General features: G+C 38.1%; 1 protein-coding gene across 1 annotated transcript in view; it reads left to right on the top strand.

Annotated features, from left to right (window-relative positions):
- Window positions 1-24,589, top strand: part of itfg1 (integrin alpha FG-GAP repeat containing 1) — a 251,148-nt gene that overhangs the window by 189,091 nt on the left and 37,468 nt on the right. Inside the window, exon 13 of the mRNA XM_072596239.1 lies at window positions 13,654-13,697. Coding sequence (XP_072452340.1) covers window positions 13,654-13,697 — 44 coding nt within the window. The remainder of the gene's footprint in view (window positions 1-13,653; window positions 13,698-24,589) is intronic.

Raw genomic sequence — 24,589 nt, 5'->3', positions numbered from 1 at the left:
GACCAATTCTTGATCAGTAGGGAAATTAAGAGTTATGGGGAAAGAGCAGGAAAATGAATGATAGGAATGTTGGATCAGCTGTGATCCCAATGAATGGTGAAGCAGGCTCAAGGAGCCAAATGGCCTATCCCAGTTACTATTTCTTAGTGGTCTTATAGAGCAAGAAACAAAGTTTGTGTTTTGAGTCCAGTATGATATTTTTTCACCAAATTTTTCAAAGATTTTCTCTGGTTAATGAAAACTATTTTTTTAACCAGTTATGGGATGTAGACCTCTTTGGCTGGGCCAGCATTTATTGCCCTTCCGTACATACCCTTAAGAAGGTAGTGGTTAGCCTTCTTGAACCACTGCAGTCCATGTGTGGTTGATAGGGAATTTGAGGTTTTTGACTCGATGACACTGAAAGAACAGCAATTTCCAAGTCATCTTGCAGATGGTACACACTGTTGCTCTTGTGTGTCACTTGTAAAGGGAATATTTGTGGATGTGGTGCTAATCAGATAGGCTGCTTTGTGCTGGATGACATCAAGCTGCTTGAGGTTTTTGGAGCTGCACTCATCCAGGTAATTGAAGAGTATCCCATCACATTCCTGACTTGTGCCTTGTAGATGGTGGGCAGGCTTTGGGGAAGCAGAGTAAGTTACTCATTGCAGTATTCCTCACCTCTGACTGTTCTTCTAGCCGCTATATTACATGATAGTCTAGTTGAGTTTTTGCTCAGTGGTACATCCCAAGATGTTGATAGCAGGGGATTCAGTGATGGTAATGCCATTGAATGTCAGAACATACTTTCTGTTTACGTAATGTTGCAGTGTTTTAATTAAATTATTGATACTGATAATCTTAACAAGAAATGTAAGGGAGAGAGTGTAATTAACAAAGAACTAAGTGAGCATATATGGTAATAATAACACTCACTAATTCATTCAATCTACTTCCTAGATTTGATGATGAATTGTTGTTTTAAAAAAAAAATGAATCACGCTTCATGTTAGTGATAACGTAAAAGAAATCTTGAGAAGGACAGTTACATCTGTCATAGCTTATTGTAACAGGTTACCTTTTTCCAGAAAGGACGTTATCAAACCATAAACATTTGCAGGGCAAGGGGAAGATATTTGGTCCATCCTTCCGTGCTAGTTTTGTTTTTTTTGTTCAACTCATGAAAACTAGTCTTGCTACCCCTCTTCTTCCCCATAGCTTTTGTCTTGCTCTGCTTCAAATGATTACCTATCCTAAAATATACAAAGGTCTGTTGTGTCATGATTCCCTGTATCCATGTCAGGGAAAGAAATTGAACTTAAACTGTACTGAAGCCCTTTTGTACCAATTTTAAATTTAAAACACCTTGTCACAGACTTCCCAACCAGAGGAAATAATCTTTCCCAATTAACTTTGTCAAAACTCTGTGCAAGTTTCAAAATCTCTACTAAATTTGCTCCATCCTTCCCTTCAATACTGAAATACTGAATGCTCCTTGAACCTCTCCCCATAATTGTAGTCTTCCTATTATCATCTTGTAGATAAGGCTCTCGCTGTCTGTGAAAATGTTTGATGATTGTACTTTGTTGATGTCAGTACATAATCTTTCTTTCATAAGTGTTTTCAGCTTATGAAGATGATTACAATCAAGGCTAAAAAAATGGAATATGTTTCTGTTTTGAGCACCTTGTACAACAACTACAATCAAGGTCCCAGAATTGCCATCTGTTATTAATTAAAGCTGTTCCCACTTTGTCATACCCTAAAACGTACATCTTTATTACAGCTCTGTTTTTAAAACAAACCACCTAATGACTGAGATTGGCTATTTTACACCATGGAATTGTATCAACTAAGAATAATGCTGAGGCTGCAACTTCAAATTTTCACATATGTCCTTATATCTGCCAAACTCAGGTTTGCTCTCTCTCTGTCCATTTCAAGGCTTAGTTGATTTGGTGGATTTAGCACGTGTTTGAGAAAGATTATCTTAGTATCAGGTTTGATTCTGGGATGTGCTTCTGACTACATACCTACGTACTTCATTCCACCTCTAATATGTGAGCTCTTTCCAACCTACCTTTGGCTAAGTTTTGGCTGAAAAGCCTTATTTATGACTTTCTCATATCTAGACTTGACTATTGTAGTAATTTTCATACTGGCCTCCTATCTACATGCTTCATAAATATATGCTGATGGAAAAATATGCTGTCCATATTCCACTAATACCAAGTGAATATGATAATAGTACTGATTGAGTAATCTGGATGCCTGGGTTCATAATCAAGAGATATGAATTCAGATCCCACTGCAATAGTTACAGAACCTAAATTCAATTAATTATGTAAATCTGGTCTAAAGAAACAACTGTCACTAATGCTAACCTTTCAAATAACAGATTTTCATAAAAACCCATGAGGTTCACGAATGTTCCTGCAGAGGCTAATCATACCTGATCCGTTGATGACTCCAGGCCCACCGCAATGTGATTGATCTTTAGTGCCCTTGAATATTTTGCTAGGCCATTTCAGTCATATTTAAGAAAAGGACTCACTTGCATCTTCTCAAAGGTAATTAAAGATTAGCATTAGATGTCAATCCAGTTGTCCATATCCCATAATTTGATTTTTCAGAAGTATTCACTTCCCCAACACCACTGTGCTTGTGGATCTATATTGGCTCCCTGACAGCAATTTGATTTTAAAAATTTTCATTCTTGTTCTCAGACCCCTTTTGTGACACTCATCTCTGTTAACTCTTCCAGGCATACAACCAATAGAGACCATTGCTCTTCTAGTTCTGGCCTCTTGTGCACCCAATTTTAATTTGCTCCACCAATGCTGAATATGTCTTCAGCAACCAAGGCCCAAAACCCTGGAACTTTCTCCTGAAAATTCTACGTTTCTCTCCCTCTTTCTCCTCCTTTATGTTACTTTTTTTACCTACCTGTGTGACACCTGTCCTAATATATCCTTATGTGTCTCTGTGTGCATATTTATTAATGGTCCTGTGAAACATCTCTGGCATACTGTTGTACTTAAGACACCAAATAATGAACATTTTTGTATTGAGCTACATCCTAAGCTATATAAGTTAAGAAACTATTGTTTGATTGTTGTGGGCTTTCAGTCATCTTTGGAGACTATAAATTCAACTTTGATCTCCCTTCATTCAGGTTTATTTATTGTTGCATATAATATGCTTGAAAATCCTGCAATCTGCAACATGTTGCACGTAGCTTTAGGTGAAAACTACATAATCTGAAAACTGAAAAACTAATATTATTTTTGCTCTTTCAGTGGAACAAAACAGTACAAGGTTGACTAATGTTTCAAGCAATGTGTTCTTACTGACATTTTCTTTGGTTCTGTTTCATTCTTAAAAGTCCTTTGAACCTATTTCCACATGCCTTCCAGTACATTTTTATATGCAATATGTAGGGACACATCAAATCAACTTAATGATTTTAGTGTGATATAAATATTGTGTTTGTAGATTTAATTTTATGCATCTAAAATCAAGTTTTCTTGAAATTTTGTTCTACAACTTGTCAAATGTTTTCGCTGATATGGTGATGAGCTGATTAAATTTTAAATAGTTCCATGTTTTTCTATTCAAAGTTTTTAATGAAGTCCAAGAATGCACATAGACTTCAGTCCATACTTCATAGAATCCCAATAGTGTGGAAGCAGAAGCAGGCCAGTTGATATATCAAGACCCCACCGAGCCTCCGAAGAGCATCTCACACAGACCCACCCCCTTCCCTATTCCAGCAGTTCCCATGTTTAATGGCAAATCCACCTAATCTACACATTCCTGGACACTGAGGGTGATTTAGCAGAGCCAATCCAATTAACCTGCACATCTTTGGACTGTAGGAGGAAACTGGAGCACTCTGAGGAAACCAATGGAAACATGGGGAAGATAAGACCATAAGACCATAAGACATAGGAGTGGAAGTAAGGCCATTCGGCCCATCGAGTCCACTCCGCCATTCAATCATGGCTGATGCGCATTTCAGCTCCACTTGCCAGCGTTCTCCCCGTAGCCCTTAATTCCTCTAGACAACAAGAACCTATCAATCTCGCCCTTGAAGACATTTAGCGTCCCGGCTTCCACTGCACTCCGTGGCAATGAATTCCACAGGCCCACCACTCTCTGGCTGAAGAAATGTCTCCGCATTTCCGTTCTGAAATGACCCCCTCTAATTCTAAGGCTGTGTCCACGGGTCCTAGTCTCCTCGCCTAACAGAAACAATTTTCTAGCATCCACCTTTTCAAAGCCATGTATTATTTTGTACGTCTCTATTAGATTTCCCCTTAATCTTCTAAACTCCAACGAATACAATCCCAGTATCCTCAGCCGTTCCTCATATGCTAGACCTGTCATTCCAGGGATCATCCGTGTGAATCTCCGCTGGACACGTTCCAGTGCCAGTATGTCCTTCCTGAGGTGTGGGGACCAAAACTGGACACAGTACTCCAAATGGGGCCTAACCAGAGCTTTATAAAGTCTTAGTAGTACATCTCTGCTTTTATATTCCAACCCTCTTGAGATAAGAGACAACATTGCATTCGCTTTCTTAATCACAGACTCAACCTGCATGTTTACCTTTAGAGAGTCCTCGTCTAGCACTCCCAGATCCCTTTGTGCTTTGGCTTTATTAAGTTTCTCACCATTTAGAAAGTAGTCCATGCTTTTATTCTTTTTGCCAAAGTGCAAGACCTCGCACTTGCTCACGTTAAATTCCATCAGCCATTTCCTGGACCACTCTCCCAACCTGTCTAGATCCTTCTGTAGCCTCCCCACTTCCTCAGTACTACCTAACTTCGTATCATCGGCAAACTTCGCTAGCATGCCCCCGGTTCCCTCATCCAAATCATTAATATATAATGCGAACAGCTGTGGCCCCAGCACCGAACCCTGCGGGACACCGCTCGTCACCGGCTGCCATTCTGAAAAAGAACCTTTTATCCCAACTCTCTGCCTTCTGTTAGATAGCCAATCCTCAATCCATCCCAGCAGCTCACCTCGAACACCATGGGCCCTCACCTTGCTCAGCAGCCTCCCGTGTGGCACCTTATCAAAGGCCTTTTGAAAGTCCAGATAGACCACATCCACTGGGTTTCCCTGGTCTAACCTACTTGTTACCTCTTCAAAAAATTCCAACAGGTTTGTCAGGCATGACCTCCCTTTACTAAATCCATGTTGACTTGTTCTAATCAGACTCTGCTCTTCCAAGAATTTAGAAACCTTATCCTTAATGATGGATTCTAGAATTTTACCAACAACCGAGGTTAAGCTGATTGGCCTATAATTTTCCATCTTTTGCCTTGATCCTTTCTTGAACAAGGGGGTTACTACAGCCATCTTCCAATCATCCGGGACCTTTCCTGACTCCAGTGACTCTTGAAAGATCTCAACCAATGCCTCTGCTATTTCCTCAGCCTCCTCTCTCAGAACTCTAGGGTGTATCCCATCGGGGCCAGGAGATTTATCAATTTTAAGACTTTTTAACTTTTTAAAAGTTGTACAAACTAAACAGACAGCCTTATATTGATGTTTGTGAGACCTTGCCAAGTACAAATTGGCTGTTGTATTTTCCTTCATTGCAATAGTGACCCAATTCAAATTAACTAGCTATATGACCTTTTAACATCCTGAAGACATTTGAGTAGTCTGTCAGTAGTCTGAATTGCATTTTGGTGATTATAAAATAAACTATTTAATATTTGGGTGAATAATTGAAAAGTTTTGTGTTGTCCTTAATTAATGTAATCTTAATAAGCTAGGTACCATTCCCTTTCCTACTTTGCAATAGATTGTTTACTATATACGTTGTGCAAGCTTAGTAATTACAACAACTAATGTCATTGTTTGCCAAGCTTTTTCCCACCATAATCCGATTTTGAGATTTGAAAATTGTTATGACTCCTCATTGAGAACTGAGAAAGCTAATGAAGAAGAGTGGGGTGGGGCCTGTGAGAGTGGGGGCCTTTGTGTTGGATAGGAACAAAGCTGTATAAATTTGACTACATTTCCACAGTGGTCATTGCCCCCTCTGAACTTGCAAGTCCAACATCTTAAATTGTGACCCCACATTGGGAAGCCATGCCTAAGATATGTTTACGAAAATATCCTTTACTTGTGAAAATTAGAAATCAATTTTGAATGGTAACTTTGCAACCTTTGACGCATTGTTATAAGTAAGTGCTGTTTCAATGCTGCAGTCTCATCCCTTAGTTAAGAAGATCTGAAATCTTAAAATGTAAATTGAATTGAAGTTATTTATTAGTACTAACTAATTCAAATGGAAGTTATATAATATTTGTATGTGTTCTATAACAGTTACATTTGGATAAGATCTTATGGCATGGTACTAAATTAGTATATGAGGTGGCAACTGTTAAATTGAAGTAGGTTCATTGCCAAGATAGCACTAAAAATAAGAATGAAGCCTGATCATGTTTCATAAAAATCCAACAGATTCAAGACCTTCAATGAAGAGAATCTATGTAATGGGTCAGTACATAACTCCACTCCTAGAACCACATGGTTAACTCTTAATTCCCTCAGGATGACTAGGAATAGACAAGAAATACGGCCATACCAATATGACTCTCATTCTCTGTTCGCATTTTTTAAAAAATCTGTTGCATTAATCTGAAGAAACAAAATATTAAACTAATTGTTTTGAGGTTAAAATGCAATTATGACTGAATTAATACAGGCATTTTCCCTCCAAGAGTCAGTTCAGCAAATTCATTTGAATTCAAATCACATAAAATTTCTAGTTAATTATGACCACCCACATTAAATCTGCTCCCACTCCATTAATTTTCTTTATGGGTCTCTTTTAATGTGATTTGCTTTCTGTCCACACCCTTAATAGTAATTTCAGGAAAATGCTCAAGAGGCTGTATTTGCTTCTGTTAAACATATTTCAGAATGTGTAAAATTGACCTTAAAAAGAGATTTTAATTTCAGCAACCTTGCAGTTTTCATGCTGTTTTCCAGTGCAAGCCAACAAATTTAATGTATGTACTTAGTTTCACAATTTTCAAAGAATGGATTTGAACTCTAACTCACTAGATATGACCAATGTGCTCTATCTGATGATACAATGCTGGTGTTGGACTGGGGTGGGCAAAGTTAAAGATCACACAACACCAGGTATTAGTCCAACAGGTTTATTTGAAAGTACAAGCTTTCAAATAAACCTTTTGGACTATAACCTGGTGTTGTGTGATTTTTAAATTTACAGTAGCGCCTCAGCATACGAACGACCCCGTTCACGAACAAATCAGTTTACGAACAGGATTGTACGTAAAATTTTGCTTCAACGTACGTACGAAATTCAAGGTACGAACGAAGGTGAACATTTTAAATGACAATGTGATGTCCCATTTTCGGAAAATTCTGCAACAAATAAAAAAACAAGTTTCTCTGGATCGTTTTCTTGTGGCATCATCAACCTCCAAGAGACAAAAAAGAGAAAAGACTCCGGAAATATCTGAACAATGGGAAAATTGATTCAGTTCGCAAACTTTTCGGTTCGCAAACCGGGGTCCTGGAATGGATTAAGTTCGTAAGTTGAGGCGCTACTGTATCTGAGGATAACCAGTTGATTTAATCTACATTCCTTTCTATATTACTTTCTCCAGAATTTGTTACCACATGGAGTGATTAATATAAATAACATAGATGTATTTAAAGGAAAGGTGGATAAGCTTGTGAGGAAATGAGGAATAGATGGGTGCAGTAGCAGATTTAGATGAGGATGGACAGAGCTCAATTGGAACATAAACACCAGCAAGGCCAGCTTGTACCAAATGGCCCATTTTTGTGTTATATATTCGATGTAATGTAACCTGATCTAGTAAGTTCAGTTTAATAGCATTGCTGACAGCCCCTTCCATTACTTTGCTGGTTACTCAGAGTAAACTTTGGTCATATTAGATATGTCGTATGGACAGAATATACCTGAGCAATTTTCCACTTTCTGATGCTAGTATTATAGCTGTACTGCAACGGCTTGGCTAGATGTTCAACTCTTTCTAGAGCGAATTCTTCAACACTTGAGTTAGGATGTTGTCTTGACCTGTAGCTTTTCCTGTGTTGAGCAATTTTTGACATCATACTGACTAAGTCAAAATGACTGAAAACTGACTTTTGAAATGGTTTGGACCTTAGCAAGTAACTGAGATGGATGCCATTATTATTTAGCAATATGGGATGAAAATGGTTACAAAAGCTTCATCCTTATATTTTCCACTCACTCTGATTTGTGCCATCATTCAGGATTGAGACATTTATGAAGCCACAACCTCATTTAGACAATAGACAGTAGGTGCAGGAGTAGGCCATTCTGCCCTTCGAGCCAGCACCACCATTCATTATGTTCATCCTCAATCGGTATCCTTTTCCTGTCTTATCCCCATAACCCTTGATTCCACTATCCTTAAGAGCTCTATCCAACTCTTTCTTTAAAGTATCCAAAGACTTGGCTTCCACGGCCTTCTGGGGCAGAGCATTCCACACACCCACCACTCTCTGGATGAAGAAGTTTCTCCTCAACTCTGTTCTAAGTGGCCTATCCCTTATTTTTAAACTGTGTCCTCTGGTTCGGGACTCACCCATCAGCAGAAACATGCTTCCTGCTTCCAGAGTGTCCAATGGCCTCTTTCATTCACAATAAATGAGCTAAGACTGGAAAGCTTTGATCTGCTGTGTTTGTTGTCGAATTCTGCTTCTTGGTCACATGTGATTGTTAGTGTGTATGCTTAGCCCTGAGCTGTAGCTTCTTCAGATTGGCAGCTCATTTTCGGATGCACATAGTACTGCTCGGATGAGAGAGAGTGGATGCCTTTTATCTTTAGAATAATGTGAAATTAATCTGTCATCATTAGTGTTATTCCAAATGCCTTGAGCATTGATTTTAACTTAATGCATCCAGTGAGAATGAAGCGCTTTCAGTTGAGGCATCTAACCTATGTCCTAATACTTGTTGAATGGAAGTCAATGGAGCATAGGCTTGGGCATTCTACCCAAATTCAAGGTGTTAGTAAAATGTCCTCAAATATTTGATCACCTTTTGGATAATAATAAACACAATTTATGATTGAGTCAGATTGAAATTAAACAAGATACATTCTTGCTTTTGTTTTGGTAATTTAATTAAACTTGATTATTTTAATTACGTTTGAAGTGGGAAATAAATTACTGTCTTTCCAGTAACCATTACTGCATGGCTTTTTATATTTAGTTGTAGAAATCAATAGAATAGAAAACTAGAATGAGTAGAATATCTTATGAGAATAGGTTAAACAGTCTTAGCTTGTTTCCATTTCAGTTTAGAAAAGTGAGGGGTATCTTGATTGAAGTGTTTAAAATTGTGGATGGCCTTGAGAAGTTGGACTTGAAAAGGTTGTTTCCTCTTATGGATCAGTTCAGTCTGATACTAGAGGGCACTACTTGAAAATTAGAAGTCCTTTTAGGACAGATATATGAATTATTTTCTCTGAGGGTTGTGTGTCTTTAGAACTCTAGCCCAGATGGCAGTCAAAACAGGATCTTGTGTTGGACAAGGGATCAAAAAGTTATCAAGGGTAGGTTGGAGTGTAGAATTCAAAGTACAAACAGATTAAATGGTGAGTCAGGATCAAGGGGCCAAATGGTCTACTTTTCTTATTTCATATGTTCATAAGTCAGAGTTCATTCAGAAACCTAGCTTGATTGATTTTCGAAAATTGTATACTTCAGCTTAAAGGAAAAGTTGTTTCCTTGGAAATGTTTTTTAGAGAATATCATCAAATTTTCATGTTGTGCAGCTACAGATAATCGCATTGTGTAGCAATCTATTCCACATGATTGTCATGCTACACAGCTTTTAGGTTTGAATTGTTCCTATACTTGATGATCTGCAACATTTGCCTGAACACAAGTTATCTTGATAGATTGCAGATTGAGATCCATTGTGTTCATGATTTCCATTTGTGTTGGTCAATATAAGTTATGGTACCACAGCTTCCTGCTATCCAGACTTAATGACATCAATAAATTACCTTATTCTAAACTTTAAGAAGTGATATCTTATAAATTTGCATGATATATTTACCTTGTTAGCATTTCAAAAACTAACACAGTTAAGGATTGGGCTACCTTCTTGAAATGTTTTGAGGGGTCTGACCTGGCTCATAACGAATAGCTGACACAATATTATAAAAATATGTAAATAACAGGCAGTGGGTGCTCAATAGTGTAATGCCAATTCTCAGAACTTTTTCTGTACTTCTGTATTATAACAGCAAACACTTCAAAATTATCAACTTAGATCATCAATCCTCTATTTAGTTCGATAGCAAATTCGTGAAAATTTCTAATGATTGCTGAAAGGAATCAATTACACACCATTGGCTCCAATGACATTAGAAGTCTGCAAAAACTACTTTTGTGATTGTCAATGTGCTAAAATTTATACCGTTTTTAACCCACTATAAAATCAAAAATAAGTTTATCCATATCAAGTGCAAACAGTTTAAGCTTTAAAAAAAACTGGTTGTTACATGCACAATATTCATCATCCTGACATCGATGCAGGTTCTTTCTATTGACAATCTACGGTTTCTTCTTTATTCATTGCCTACCCCCTAATCTGCAACTAAACTTTATTGTTCAAAGCATTTTGTCAGGCAGTTTATCAGTCTAATGTTCTTGAGACTGGAGCATTCACAAATATATGTGGTAGCATCTATGTTTTAAATTTGTGCCGTGTACTTCAGTAATTATAGTGCAGATGTTCAATGAAAAGAATCTATGTCGATGCCAGGATGATGAATATTGTGCATGTAACAACCAGTTTTTTTTAAGCTTAAGCTGTTTGTACTTGATATGGGGAAACTCATTTTTGATTTTATTGAGGGTTAAAATGATATTAATTTTTGCATACTGATATTCACAAAAATGGTTTTTGCAGACTTCTAATGTCATTGAAGTTAATGATATGTAATTGATTCCTTTTTTGTGGTATTTTAGGTGTTAGTGGTGATTTCCTTGAATTTCAGGACCAGCAATTACTGTTTTATATACTGTTACATTGTTTTGGAACTTTGGGGGAAAAAAGTCAAAATAACTGCAGTTTTAAAAGGGAGAAGAACAGACAAAGGAAGCACATGGTGAGGTCAGTGCAGGAGAGAAAGAGAAAGAAACTGACACCACAGTGTACCTGTACAGTCACTGCCTTTGTTGTTTGAATTCATGTATCGCTGGACATCGGAGTGTGTCTGGGAAAATTAACAAACGGTGGAATTCACAACTGATCTTGGAAGAACTGTTTGGGCGAAGTCACAGCACAGAATCAGAGAAGTGAATAGTTTTAAGTGTGGTCTACAGAAAGTCTGCAGTAGTGAGTAGAGTGGGTTCTTTCTTGATTATATGTTTCTTGAGATATGTCACTTGATTAAACTTAAAAATAAGCCGTAACTATTAATTTAACTCTGAGCAGTGCTTTGTAGAGGAATAAGACTGTGTTATTTTCTGGGTCTGTAGATTGTGAAGGAGCAAAAATGGCCTTTAGTAGAGTGATATATGTTTCTTGTCAGATGTGGGAGTTTAAGGAGAGTTTATGGGTTACCGTGAATTATATCTGCAATAAATGCTGTTGGTTGTGAATCCTATGGATCCGTTGGAGGGACAATTAGAGGCAATGAAGAATTTGCAACAGCATTGTATGTGATGGATGGCAGTTCTAGGAAGGGGGAAAAGTCACAGATACAGTCACAGAGATGGGTTAACTCCAAGAAAGGTAAGAGAGGTAGACAGTTAGTGCAGGAGTCTTCTGTGGCTATCCCCATTTCAAACAAGTATACGGTTTTGGAAAATGTAGTGGGTGATCGATTCACAGGGGAAAGTAGCACGAACAACCAAGTTTCTGGTATTGAGACTGGCTATAATCTGGATTACTCCCGGTGCTATGAGCTAGTGAGGGCAGGAATAGGAGGGTAGAGCAGATGAATGCATGGCTGAGGAGCTGGTGTATGGGAGAAGGATTCACACTTTTGGATCATTGGAATCTCTTTTGGGGGAGAAGTGACCTGTACAAGAAGGACGGATTGCACCTAAATTGGAAGGGGACTAATATACTGGCCAGGAGATTTGCTAGAGCTGCACGGGAGGATTTAAACTAGAAAGGTGGAGCACAGGGAGATAGTGAGGAAAGACATCGATCTGAGAGTGGTACAGTTGAGAACAGAAATGAGTCAAACAGTCAGGGCAGGGCAGGGCAGGGACAAGGTAGGACTAATAAATTAAACTGCATTTATTTCAAAGCAAGGGGCCTAAGGGAAGGAAGATGAACTTAGGGCATGGTTAGGAACATGGGACTGATATATCATAGCAATTACAAATATATGGCTCAGGGATGGAATGAGCTGCCAGAGAAATGGTGGAAGCTGCTACATTTGCAACATTTAAAAGGCATTTGGATGGGTAAATGAATAGGAGGAGTTTGAAGGGATATGGGCCAGGTGCTGGCAGGTGGGACTAGTTTGGGTTGGGATATCTGGTCGGCATGGACGGGTTGGACCAAAGGATCTGTACATCTGTACATGCTGTACATCTCTATGACGCTATTAGTAATTTTCACTAATTTGCTGTAGAACTAAATAGAGGATTGATGATGTAAATTGATAATTTTGAAGTGTTTGTTGTTACAATACAGAAGTACAGAAAAAGTTCTGAGAATTAGTATTGCACTAGTGAGCACCAGCTGCTGTTATTTATATATTTTTATCATTTTCTGTCAGGTATGTGTTATGGACCAGGCCAGACCCCTCAAAACATTTCAAGAAGGTAGCCCAGACCCTAACTTTGCTAGTTGTTCTTAGCAGGTGTGTATAGATATTCCAGGAGAGATGCTGCTGGTCAAACCACTTAGTTTTAATAGCTAACAGAGTTTACTGACAGGTTTGCTGAATGAAGCGTGAACAAAAGGATACGGAATACCGAATAACTTAACTTATCTGAAAACTCAACAGATCATCCCAATTTAATAATGATGTTCCCAATACTTGCAACAATTCTTATAAACACCCTGTTGCACAAAAGGTAAATCAAACATAGGATCTTACAGGAGAGAAGTCACAGAGAGAGTACCATCCTGGACCTGCTTCTTTGAGTCCAGCAGCTTTTCCACATAACCATTAAAAACCAAACCAAAACAAACCAGAGAAAAGCTGAGCTGGGAGAACTGGCCACTCCCCTTTCATCGTGCAAGTGTGTTGTTTTAAACTTGAAAGCCTTCTGTCTGAGGCAGTATCTGTTAACTATAATCAAATTGGCCCCAAAACCATTCAGCCCCAAACTTTTCAGAGTGTTTGTCTTTTACGACATCTATGGGGAAAAAAAAGGCTTGTTACAGGAGCAGCGTTGTCGCATATTTCAATGGAAACTCGATGGAATTTACCATAATGATACTGCACTCTTGTGATTTTTTTTATCCCTCAGTTCCAGGGCCTTTCTCTAGCTAACTGCTTTCCACATGTTTCCCAGTTTTCTGAAGTTAGAATGAGGATTTAGTTGTGTGCATGTACTTCAGTCAAGATTTATTTATTCAAATAATTTGTGTTCGCCCTTAAAAAAAGTTTAACACTACTTGTTTATTTCCTTTTCCAGTTCTCAGTGGATTGTGTTCTAATGATTGCCCACATAAAGTCACTGTAAGTAATACTTTGTTGGTTATATTTGTCAAAAAGTAACACTGACTTCTTAAAAATGTTTGATATGTATCATAATTAAACTAGTTGCATTTGAGCTAGGTGGCTATAAGGAATATGTTTCCCTGTGCATTCTGCTGTGAAATTGCAATACAGAAGTTGTATTACATAAAATTCAAAAATCAAATTAGTGAATGCTGCTCTGTTGTTTACAGAACAAATTGAGATATTAATCATATCTTGCGTAAATTAGAATAGTTCGTTTTATTTGAGCAAGTAATGCTTAACAATAGCATAGGCATTGAAAGTAAATCCAATATGGGAGTATCTAATGCCATTTATAGTATTACGACTTAAGGTCTTTTGCTATAAAGTTTATCATATTCAAATCATAAATTAAACAGTTACTGTATTTTTGGTAATTGTTTTCTTCAATCCAAATCACATTTGATATAAAATAACCTAGGTTTAACGAGTTTGGATGAGAGAGAGGATTGAGGATTGTGGTCTATCCCTTTCAAAAGATGGAATTCAATTAATTCAGATGTTTTCAAAATGTGAACCAAGCTATGTAAGCATTCTGCCTCAAAAATAAGCATCTCTTGTTTTGGATTTATTTTCTGAAAGCGAAATACTTGTGACTGCTGGAGTCTGAAATACAAAGAAAGAAAGACTCTGCTGATCTGGCAGCATCTGTGGAGAGAGGAACAGAGTTAATGTTTTGAGACTAGCATGACTATTCTTTTGGAATGCTGTTACTCTCCTATCTATATTGAAAAGGAGTTAAGAGTTCTTTGGTTTCAGCTTAATCAGTTTAAGTTAGCCTGGAATAGGTAGATGGTAAAAATGACTCGACAAGAGATTGTCCTCTCATCACACCCTTGGCACATTCAGTATTTTTCAAAATGTAAACCAAATAATTTGGAAGGAATATTTAAATCATGTTTGGCAGGTTATGAACAAAGGCCATCATTTGTTCTTCTGGAATCAAATGAATTCTTCAAAGCCTTAAAAATCAGTAGATTGAAAAAGAATATCCTGCTCCATATCTGATTCCATTTTGAGAAAATAGAAAATATGTGGATAACCTGTCTGCACTCAATCTGATCTTGGGTGAAACAGCACAGGAGTTGCTAGCATTTAAGATAAACATTGATTTTCAATGTCAGGAACTTAAGAGCTAATGCAACTAAAACAATATCCTGCTTCAACCTCAAAAACAAAAATCAGTAGCAAACCTTAATAACCCATAACTGGCTAAAGTACTTTATTGAAAGTGACCTGAAACTCTAGCAAGAGTTATTTTGCTGTGTCAGGAGAGCTATGCATATAGAGAGTCAAAGGCTACTGAGATAGGCGAGTATGTGGAGTTTGAGGCTAAAATCAGATCAGCAGCGATCTTATTCAATGATAAAGCAGGTTCAAGGAGATTAATGGCCTATTGCTGTTTCCAATTTAAATATTCATTTTGTTTTGTTGACTATGCTAACTTTGTATTAGTTTGCATCCTGAAACTAATTTGATTCAGAAGAACCATAATAAGATTACACTATTGAAACAATTGTCATTTGATTCATTATAGGCAATAAAAAGTTTAAATGTAGCGCTGATGATCATTGTTAAACCTATACACTAATGGAGCACAATTTATCATGCAAATGTTTACGTTTTCCTTGTCAACTTTGTTTAAAGATTATATGAAGTATAGGGAGCAAACATTTGAGGTGATAATTTTAGCAATCCTCAAACTGGGCATTAACCACAATTATTAAGTATATCTATTTTTGTTTTTCCAAAATCAATCTTTAGTATATCAAAGATTTAATATAAACTGTGTTCTGAATTTTACCATCTTCCAAACTGTCTCAGTACTTTACATAAGCTATAATAGAACCAATCTTTATTTCCTTTTTTGAAATATTGTCTCTACATTCAGATAAGTCACAGTTTGCTCTCTAAATACCTTCCATGATATCCACTGACCAGTGATGCCCATCTGAATCCAAACTTGGGCACTTTTTTTTGTGATTTTAAGGATATTGAGTGAAATTAATGCACATATGGCATTATTCAACTTGTACAAAATTTTGTGAAGTAAACTTGTTTTGGCAACCAAAGGATTTTAGCTGCATTGTCAGTATCATTGTCATCAGCTATATTTTGACACGTGGCAATTTTCTTTGTTTATTTTCAATAGGATTACAATTGTCTTGCATTTACTTGTAGCTTGGTAGAAATTAGCAATGGGATAGATTATTTTCATGCCATTCTATTGAAGATTCTAAAGCAGCTCGTAAACTAACATCGCGAGACACCTTGTATAGCGTTTAAACTGAAGCAAACTGTGGAGTCCTATGTTTTCATGGGATTGCAGATCTGTCCATTTGTAACTTAATTCTAATTAGCTAGTGAGAAAGCAATTCATGTAGATGCAATGAATTAAATGTGTCAGCAGTTGGATACATTGGATGAGTTCCAGAAAGCTGTTAATCATTAACTTATTGTTTATACAGGATGCTTGATAATAACTGAGTCAATACTGAAACTTACTTTGAGTAGGAAGAACCAAATAAATTGACTCGTGTTCCTGCAATATGGATATGGTATACTACAGAAGACTATCCTATTCATATTAGGGATTTAAGTTTTGTTTTCTTTGCAGATTGTTTTGGTCCTGCATATCTTTAGTGATGGACAGTGCTCAGAATTGCAAACTGATCTGTGACAGGAGTCACTTCCACTTCAACTCTTCGTTATATTTTGTAGAGTCCCCACAGTATAAAGGAAATATCCCCACAGGAAATAGATCATTCAGCCCAGCAAGTCCACACCAACCCTCTGAAGACCATCCCACCCAGATCCAATCTCCTACCCTATCCCTACAACTCTGTACTTCCCATTTCTAACACACCTAACCTACACATCCCTGAGCACTATGGATAATTTAGCATGGCCAGTCCACCTAACTTGCACATCTTTGGACTATGGGAGAAGACCAGAGCACCCAACAAAAATTCACGCAGACACGAGTAGAACATGCAAACTCCGCACAGACTGGGACGAATGAGTCTCTACACACAATGGTTAAATTCTGTGATATGTTTCAATTACTAAACAGAAGTTTTACACTGGAATCAACAACCCCAATTTTTTTGTTATGTTTAGTGGGCATTTTTCATGTAAGTACGACAGTGTCATGCTGTTCTGAATGTCTCAATGCTGTGTATCTTGGGGAGATGCATGTGTATTAAAACATTGGGAGACCCAAGGCAACTTGGACAGCAAACTATGCCCACACTGAAAGCAGGTCAATTATTTTGATCATGAAATTCGTATTGCAGGGACTGTGAAGAAAAAAATTACTGGCAAGAGCAAGTAATTTTAAATCCCCTTTCACATATTAATAAATCATTCTATAAAATATGTGAATATTGAAGACAGAATATCCTAGTTCTGCCTGGGTAGAAATGTGGAAGGTGGAACGTAATTGCATGGGAGGCCAAAATTTAGATTTCTGACAACTGATTAAAGTTTTTGTCTTACCGCATTTCATTGGAATTACATTTGCAGATTCTGCAATGCTGTTAGCAGTAAGCAAAAGAAATATATCTTCAAAGACCTGACTCTATATATATATATATGAGGCATGTACCTGTTGAGGTAGATATTTTTCTAGACACTCTGGTTTATACATGCTGCTTCATGCTTCTGTCTTAGACTTCTTCATTAGCAGGCTGATTCAAAATATATGTTGGTACAATAACCCTCACAAGGTACAAGGAATGCAGCATACTCAGGACACTATTTCATTAGCTAACTAAATCCGAACAGGTATTACCAGACTGTTGTATTGTGAGATCATGACTTTCAAAGAAATATAGCCTGTCCAGAGCAATAAGTCTGCCCATGCGAGGCAGGGAACCTCGTTCACTACATAATTGCTGTCGAAGACAGGCAGGATGGTGAAAATGTTGTCATCTGCAGAAACATGGCTTAGAATGCAGCTCTATGCCCCGGCACTAAATATCACAGCAGAATTTATTTCTTTGCAATCAGTTCCTTTCAAAGCACAACTGGGAGGTTAGGTGGTATCTCCCAATCAGTCACCAACTACTGCATGATGAATTCACAGGCACCCTTTTTAGGAAAGCACATAACCTTGTGCAGTTCACCATGGATCCAAAGAGCCATGCTGTCTGAGCCATGAGATTTACATCCTTTGCTGGTTTTGTCATGTCTAAGGGCCAATTGGTTGCACTCATGTGGCACTCAGAATCCTGAACAGAAAGGAATTTAACTCCTTCAGTATTCAGCTTGTGTGAGATCACAGTGATTGTTCTTGCAGGCGTGTGTCTGCTATCCAGAGAGTAGTTGTGGTGTTTACTTTCTAAAATGCTGTAAATATTTGTTCTCCCATATCATCTCCAGGGTTGGCTCATGAGTTACAAGGCGTGCTCCCAGAAGCCATGACTAATTACTCAAGTGTGGAGCTCATTCCCATGCATCCTCAAGCACAATTATTGAACAGGTAATTGACCTACTGAAGGTGAAGTTCCCAGGCCCCGACCACTGAGGAGAAGCAGTCCTGTATTTGCCAAACTCTGTCTCCATGGTGTTTGCTATGTCCTCCATGACCTAGCTGAACATTGGCAGAGTGGAAGATGGATGAGCCAAAGGCACAATCTTTCTTTGGAAGGACCTTGTAGTGTCCGTATTGAGTTTCGCTGACAATTCTTTTTGGTATTTAGGAACTTTCTTTATCATTCTCATTAACTTCTATATTAGGTGATGGAATAACATTTCCTACTGTATTTAAGTTCTGTATGGAGTATTTAGAGTTGGCTGCCTCATAGTGCCAGGGTCCCAGGTTCGATTCCAGCCTTGGATGACTGTCTGTGTGGAGTTTGCACATTCACCCCGTGTCTGCTGGGTTTCCTCCCACAGTCCAAAGATGTGCAGGTTAGGTGAATTGACCATGCTAAATTACCCCATAGTGTTAGGTGCATTAGTCAGAGGGAATTGGGTCTGTGTGTGTTACTCTTCAGACGGTCGGTGTGAACTTATTGGGCCGAAGGGCCTGTTTCCATACTGTAGGGAATCTAAAAAATAAAGCAGAATTAAGACTTCCTAGACAATCCAGTACTTAAACTGCTGCAGTTGGTAAAGATACCTTCTGGGGTGCAATGTTACACCATTCAGACAATGCTGATGGTTTTTGCCATTAAATCAATAGCTGTTGCCAACTTAGCCTGTGTTGGGAAAGACGTAAACTAGTAGAAATTATATTTTTCAAAGAAAAATAGTGTAATAATGTCTTTCCTTTGCATAGTTCATCATTGGGCACTTTTTTACTTATTGTGAAAGATGTCCACGTAGTAATATGCTTTCATCAGAAAATCTATGAATAGGAAACCTTAATACATTCAGGTTTTCAGGACCAGTTTGACAAGCTGCATTCTCATCATCTTGACGTTTGTTAATAGTAGCAAGCCAATTGAAAGGTGGTGATTGATTTCAAAAATTAGTTGAATGGAGTAATTCAAGATTTGAAAAGAAAGAATGAAATAAGTGTCTGTAGCTGTCAGATTCTGTCTGGCTCTAGGAATATGTCCTGGCTGTGGCAAATTACTGAAATAAAGAGAAATAACTGCAAGGAAAAGGGAGGATGAGTTTCTTGAATTCAATTTGAAAAGAAGCTAGAACTTTCTTTAAAACTGTTTTCCAATTTTATCACGAGAGAAACAACATCAGTTTTTATGAAGATCCTGAAATGTCTGAAAACTGAAAGAAAGATTAATGGGGAAACTTTCCTAGCCCTGTACCCAGATATGCTGGATTGCCAGAACTTAACAAATACTGTAAAATTTTGGTAGGTCACATCATATATCAGGAAAGGAACCGTCACTTCCCCTTATATACTGGAACAAAATTTATAGGGTCCTTTAGCACTCTCTGTTTGGTTCCTCCTGATCTTCAATTACACATTGTGTCCAGGTGATCCAATGTATTTTGGAGCAGACCAAAAATCTTCTTAAAATGCTGTTAAACCAGAGCAAAGGATTTTAATATTTAGTAATTCATTTAGAAGTTTGAAAAATGCCTAAGAACATTTGGTGCAGCAACAATACTCGTTAAGAGTGTGTTACAAGTACTTTGCCTCACGTCAACCAGCTGTAACCATGACTTGAGGAAAAGCAAAGTCAACAAGGCATTACTGTTCTGTATTAATTGACCCTTAAAACAAGTGTTTCATATTATCAAAATTACAATTTAGAGTAGTGAACTAAACATTTATCTTTTCTATACAAGCCAGGGAAATCACAGTTCTTGGAGAAAGGAGGGGTTGACAGAAATTAAGAGGTGAATTTTCTGGATGCAGCTGGGATCTCACCTGCTGGTTGGAGAGAGGTGAGAGTCCTATGCAGCTGTTTTAAAGAGGGCCAATCAAATAATGTCTCACTCAGATAGCAGCAAATCATCCCCAGCACTAAGGACCGAGGAGGGTTACATGTCACACACACCCAGAGCTGCCAGTCAATCAGAGTATAATTGAACAGAAACGTATCATGGAGGTGAGAGCTGGTATTGGTACATCATCCAAGAGTTTTGTACATGTTTGACAGCAGGAGGTGAATTTTGAGATGGGGGAAAGCGACCAGAAACAAGGACATTGGCTCTCAGTACTTAGTGCCTTTGAACAAGGTCTCACAAGCATTCTTCATGGGTTTGATTGCTATATTTCCCACAGGATGTGCCCTGGACTCACACCATTAGTTTAACACTAGCAGTGACAGGGTGAGGTGCTTAACTGGACATTAATTGGATACTCTTGGTCCTCAATTGGTAATGGGGCAGGCGAGCCATCTGAGGCCTTTCCTGGTTGAACTTAATTGAGGTGAAGGCAAGAAGACCAGCAAACCGACCAGATCTCTGACTGAATCCTGACTTGATAGATCATATTTCATGTATACTCATTTTAATTTTACAATGACCCTAATTTCTTTTAAAGCTAAAAATGCTGAATGTATATCTAGTATCAATAATTTATTAACTGTAGTTAGCTACATTTCACAAGGCAAGAAGGTCAGTCTCTATAAACTAACACTGCTCGTACAGAGACAATACCTGTGCTGTTTACATAATTCAATAATATACTCTGCTTATCTATCCAAATGAACTGTCTGTCTATCTGTCTTTTCACTCTTTTGTTTGAGGTTGACCCATGGACTTCCATTGAATTGATCTATGCTTGTGAACAAAGTGTTGCAGTGGGTTGTCATTGCCTTTTGTAGGATGGCTGACAAGGAGACTTTACTGCTGTTACTGCCTCCCCTTGTTGGAAGAATATGCAGGTTTTTCATTAACTTGTTTAGATACATTGAATGCCTTTCATGACAGCAGGTCCTGGCATGGGAGTCGAACCCATGGCTTCTGGCTCAAAAATAGGGATGCTACCACCATATTATAAGACCTCTAACCAACTGAGTTAATGAATCCTGAATATATTGTAGAATACTAATTGGAATCTACAGCAGAAAAATATACTGTTCAGCCATTGTGTGTACCAGTGCTGCTTGTACTGCACACAAGCATCTTTGGATTCTAAATATCATTTCCTATGCTGCCAGTGTATTCCTTTCTTTCTTGTATTTGTTTCAGTCATTCAGCATGGTAAAACATTCCACATTCTTGCCATTTTGTGGGTTCTAAAAAATTAAAATTCTCCTCAATTCTCTCTTTCATGTATTACTGGCTGTCTTATATTTATGCTCACCTGTTATGGACTTGCTTACAAGTTTCTCCACATTTAATGTTTCCTTTCATAATTTTCAACATTTCCAACATTTCTCCTTATAGTCTTCTCTTCCTAAAGAAAAGAAATCAGGCCTGCTCAATATTTCCTTATTGTTACATACTCTTAATGCTGATGCCATCCTTGTAAACATTTAAAAATCACGCAACACCAGGTTATAGTCCAACAGGTTTAATTGGAAGCACACAATTGGTAGCCCACAACCACCTGATGAAGGAGCAGCGCTCCGAAAGCTAGTTGGACAATTAAACCTGTTGGACTATAACCTGGTGTTGTGTACTTTTTAACTTTGTACACCCCAGTCCAACTCCGGCATCTCCAAATCTTGTAAACATTGTTTTCTACATTTTCTTAAGTGCTTCGAAATTTTTGTAGTGCGGAGTTCAGAACTGCAGATAGTACTCTCAAATGTTGTCTCAAAGGTTGTATATAAATTGAACATTGTCTCCTTGCTTTGTGTTCCCAGATTTCTTTTTCCTTCATCCACTTATTCCTCCCTGTTTTTACATGAAAGATGAGCTGAGTCATACTTCACTATATCAAATTGTATTTGTCACTTATCTGCCCTGTCTGCACCTACTTGTGTCTTCTCGTGTTTTGATGCCATTCTTGGGTTATTAGTTCTACCACTCATCCTCTGACTCCTACCACCAACAACATCAATATCATCTGCAATTTTATATTCATGCTATGCACAATAAGCATGATAAATTATATGAATTCCTGCAGGCAATCACTTTGTTCTGCAAAGCTTCACTGAACTCTTACTTTATTTTCACAGAAGTAGAAGAGTTCAGTAGCTGAATTCAATGTATTAACTTTTTGATATAATGAGATTTAATGGAATATTCAAAGTAAAATGCAGGAATATACTGTAATGTAATATGTTTAAACTGACCAGTATAAAATTGATTGAATATTGATCTTGTACTTGAGTCCATGTAAGCTGAGGGTTGGATTTTCCAACGTAGGTAGAATACAAGCTTTGTTTTAATTCTCTTGTGAGGCGTAGGTGTCGCAGACTGTCCAGCATATATTGCACACCTCTAGTTGAGAAAATGATGGCAAGCTGCCTCCTTGATTCGCTGCAGTTCCTGTCGATAGGTCAACCCACAATGGCATTAGGGAAATAATTCCAGGATTCTGATGCAGCAACAGTGAAGGAATGGTGATATATTTCCAAGTCACAGGATGTTAAGTGGCTTGGAGGGGAAATTACATATCGTGGTGTCCCCATATAACTGCTGCCCATGTCCTTCTAGAATGAATTAGTCAGAGGTTTGGAAGATGCCATCTAAGGACCTTTGGTAAAATTCTGCAGTGCGTCCTGCAGATAGTACACACTGCTGCTATTTAGTGCCGGTAGTGAAGGGAGTGGATTCTTGTGGGTGTTGTGCCAATCGATCAGATTGCTTTGTCCTGGATGGTGTCAAGGTTCTTGAGCGTTGTTGAAACTGCACTCATCCAAGCAAGTGGACAGTCTTCTATAATGTTCCTGACTTGTACCTGGTAAAGTGTGGACAGGTTTTGGGGAGTTAGGAGGTAGGTTAGCCTCTAACATGCTCTTGTAGCCACTGTATTTATGTGGTTAGTCCAGTTGAGTTTCTGGGCAATGATAGCCCCCAGGATGTTGATAGTGGGGGGATTTCAGTGACGATAATGCCATTCACTGTCAAGGGGCCATGGCTCAGCTGTCTCTTATTGGATATTGTCGTTGACATTTGTGTGATGCGAATGTTACTTGCAGTTTGTTTGCCAAAGCCTGGATATTGTCCAGGTCTTGTTGCATTTGAACATGGACTGCTTTAGTATCTGAGGAGTCACGAATAGTGCTGAACATTGTGTAATCATCGGCGAATATCCCCGGGTCTGACCTTGTGATGGAGGGAAGGACATTGATAAAGCGGCTGAAGATGGTTTGGCCAAGGACACTACCCTGAAGAACACCTGCAGAGATGTCCTGAAGCTGAGATGACTGATATGTGCCCGGTATGTCTCCAATCCCATCATTTCTCATTTTGCTAGAGCTCACTGATAGCACACTGGGTTGAATGCATCCTTGATCGAATATAGACTGATGGGGTGGTAATTGGCTGGCTTGGATTTGTCCTGCTCTTTGAATACAGGGCAAACCTTGTCAATTTTCCCCATTGTCTGTTGGATGCCAGTGTTGAATCTGTACTGGAACAGTACTACTAAAATCTGTTTATAGTAAACGAGTCACTAGGAACCTGCTGATGCTTACCTGGTCATAGACAGCTGCCTGCCAAAACTAATCTCCATGGAAAAACACTGCATAGTAGTGAAAGTCTGGAAAGTTGTCTTAATGATCAGAAAATGGATCATATACTGTACTTTTAAAATGATTTGACCTTCTATGTGTTTTGGTTTAAACAGTTTTTTTTTATCTGAAATGACTAGAATTCAGTAGATGATGAAGAACGTTTATTTAGCACACAGGGCTACTGTGTGCTGATTTTAATGCATTATCAGAGAAAAAAAGCCTTAAAGTGCTATATTGTAGATTCAACAAAAGAAAACTAGCCAAGAATATAATATGATGCAAGTTGTATGATTTGTATAATTTTTAGTGTTTGGATTTTAAAATATTGCCATATGGGTGGGTTACTTTTGGAAAGGGTTTTTAATACATAATTAGGTCAGACAGTCCTTCATAATAGTGACCTAAAACACATATATCAGAGAACAGGGTCTGCCAGAGCATTAATGGGGAATTGCTTATTGAATGGCATTAACTTGCTTTTATTTCAGACTAATCAAAGATTTATTTTAGCTCAGAAAGGCCTCAGGTTAGAAGATTTTTAGGGCACCTTAAAAGAGGCCTGACTGGGGTCAGAACCATCTATAGTGTCTACTAGAAAAGGACAAAGAATAAGAACACTACAATACAGGAACTGGCCCTTCAGCCCACCAAGTCTGCACTATCATATGACACCTTTATAAACTAAAAACATTTGCCTCTATGCGGTCCATATCCTTCAATTCGCTACTCTTGTATCTGTCAAGATGCCTCTTAAATGTTGCTATGATACCTGCTTCTACCACCTCCTCTGGCATCACA

Source organism: Chiloscyllium punctatum, chromosome 26 (assembly GCF_047496795.1).
Source record: "Chiloscyllium punctatum isolate Juve2018m chromosome 26, sChiPun1.3, whole genome shotgun sequence".
Lineage (NCBI taxonomy): Eukaryota > Metazoa > Chordata > Chondrichthyes > Orectolobiformes > Hemiscylliidae > Chiloscyllium > Chiloscyllium punctatum.
This window is presented reverse-complemented; position numbering and strand designations above follow the sequence as displayed.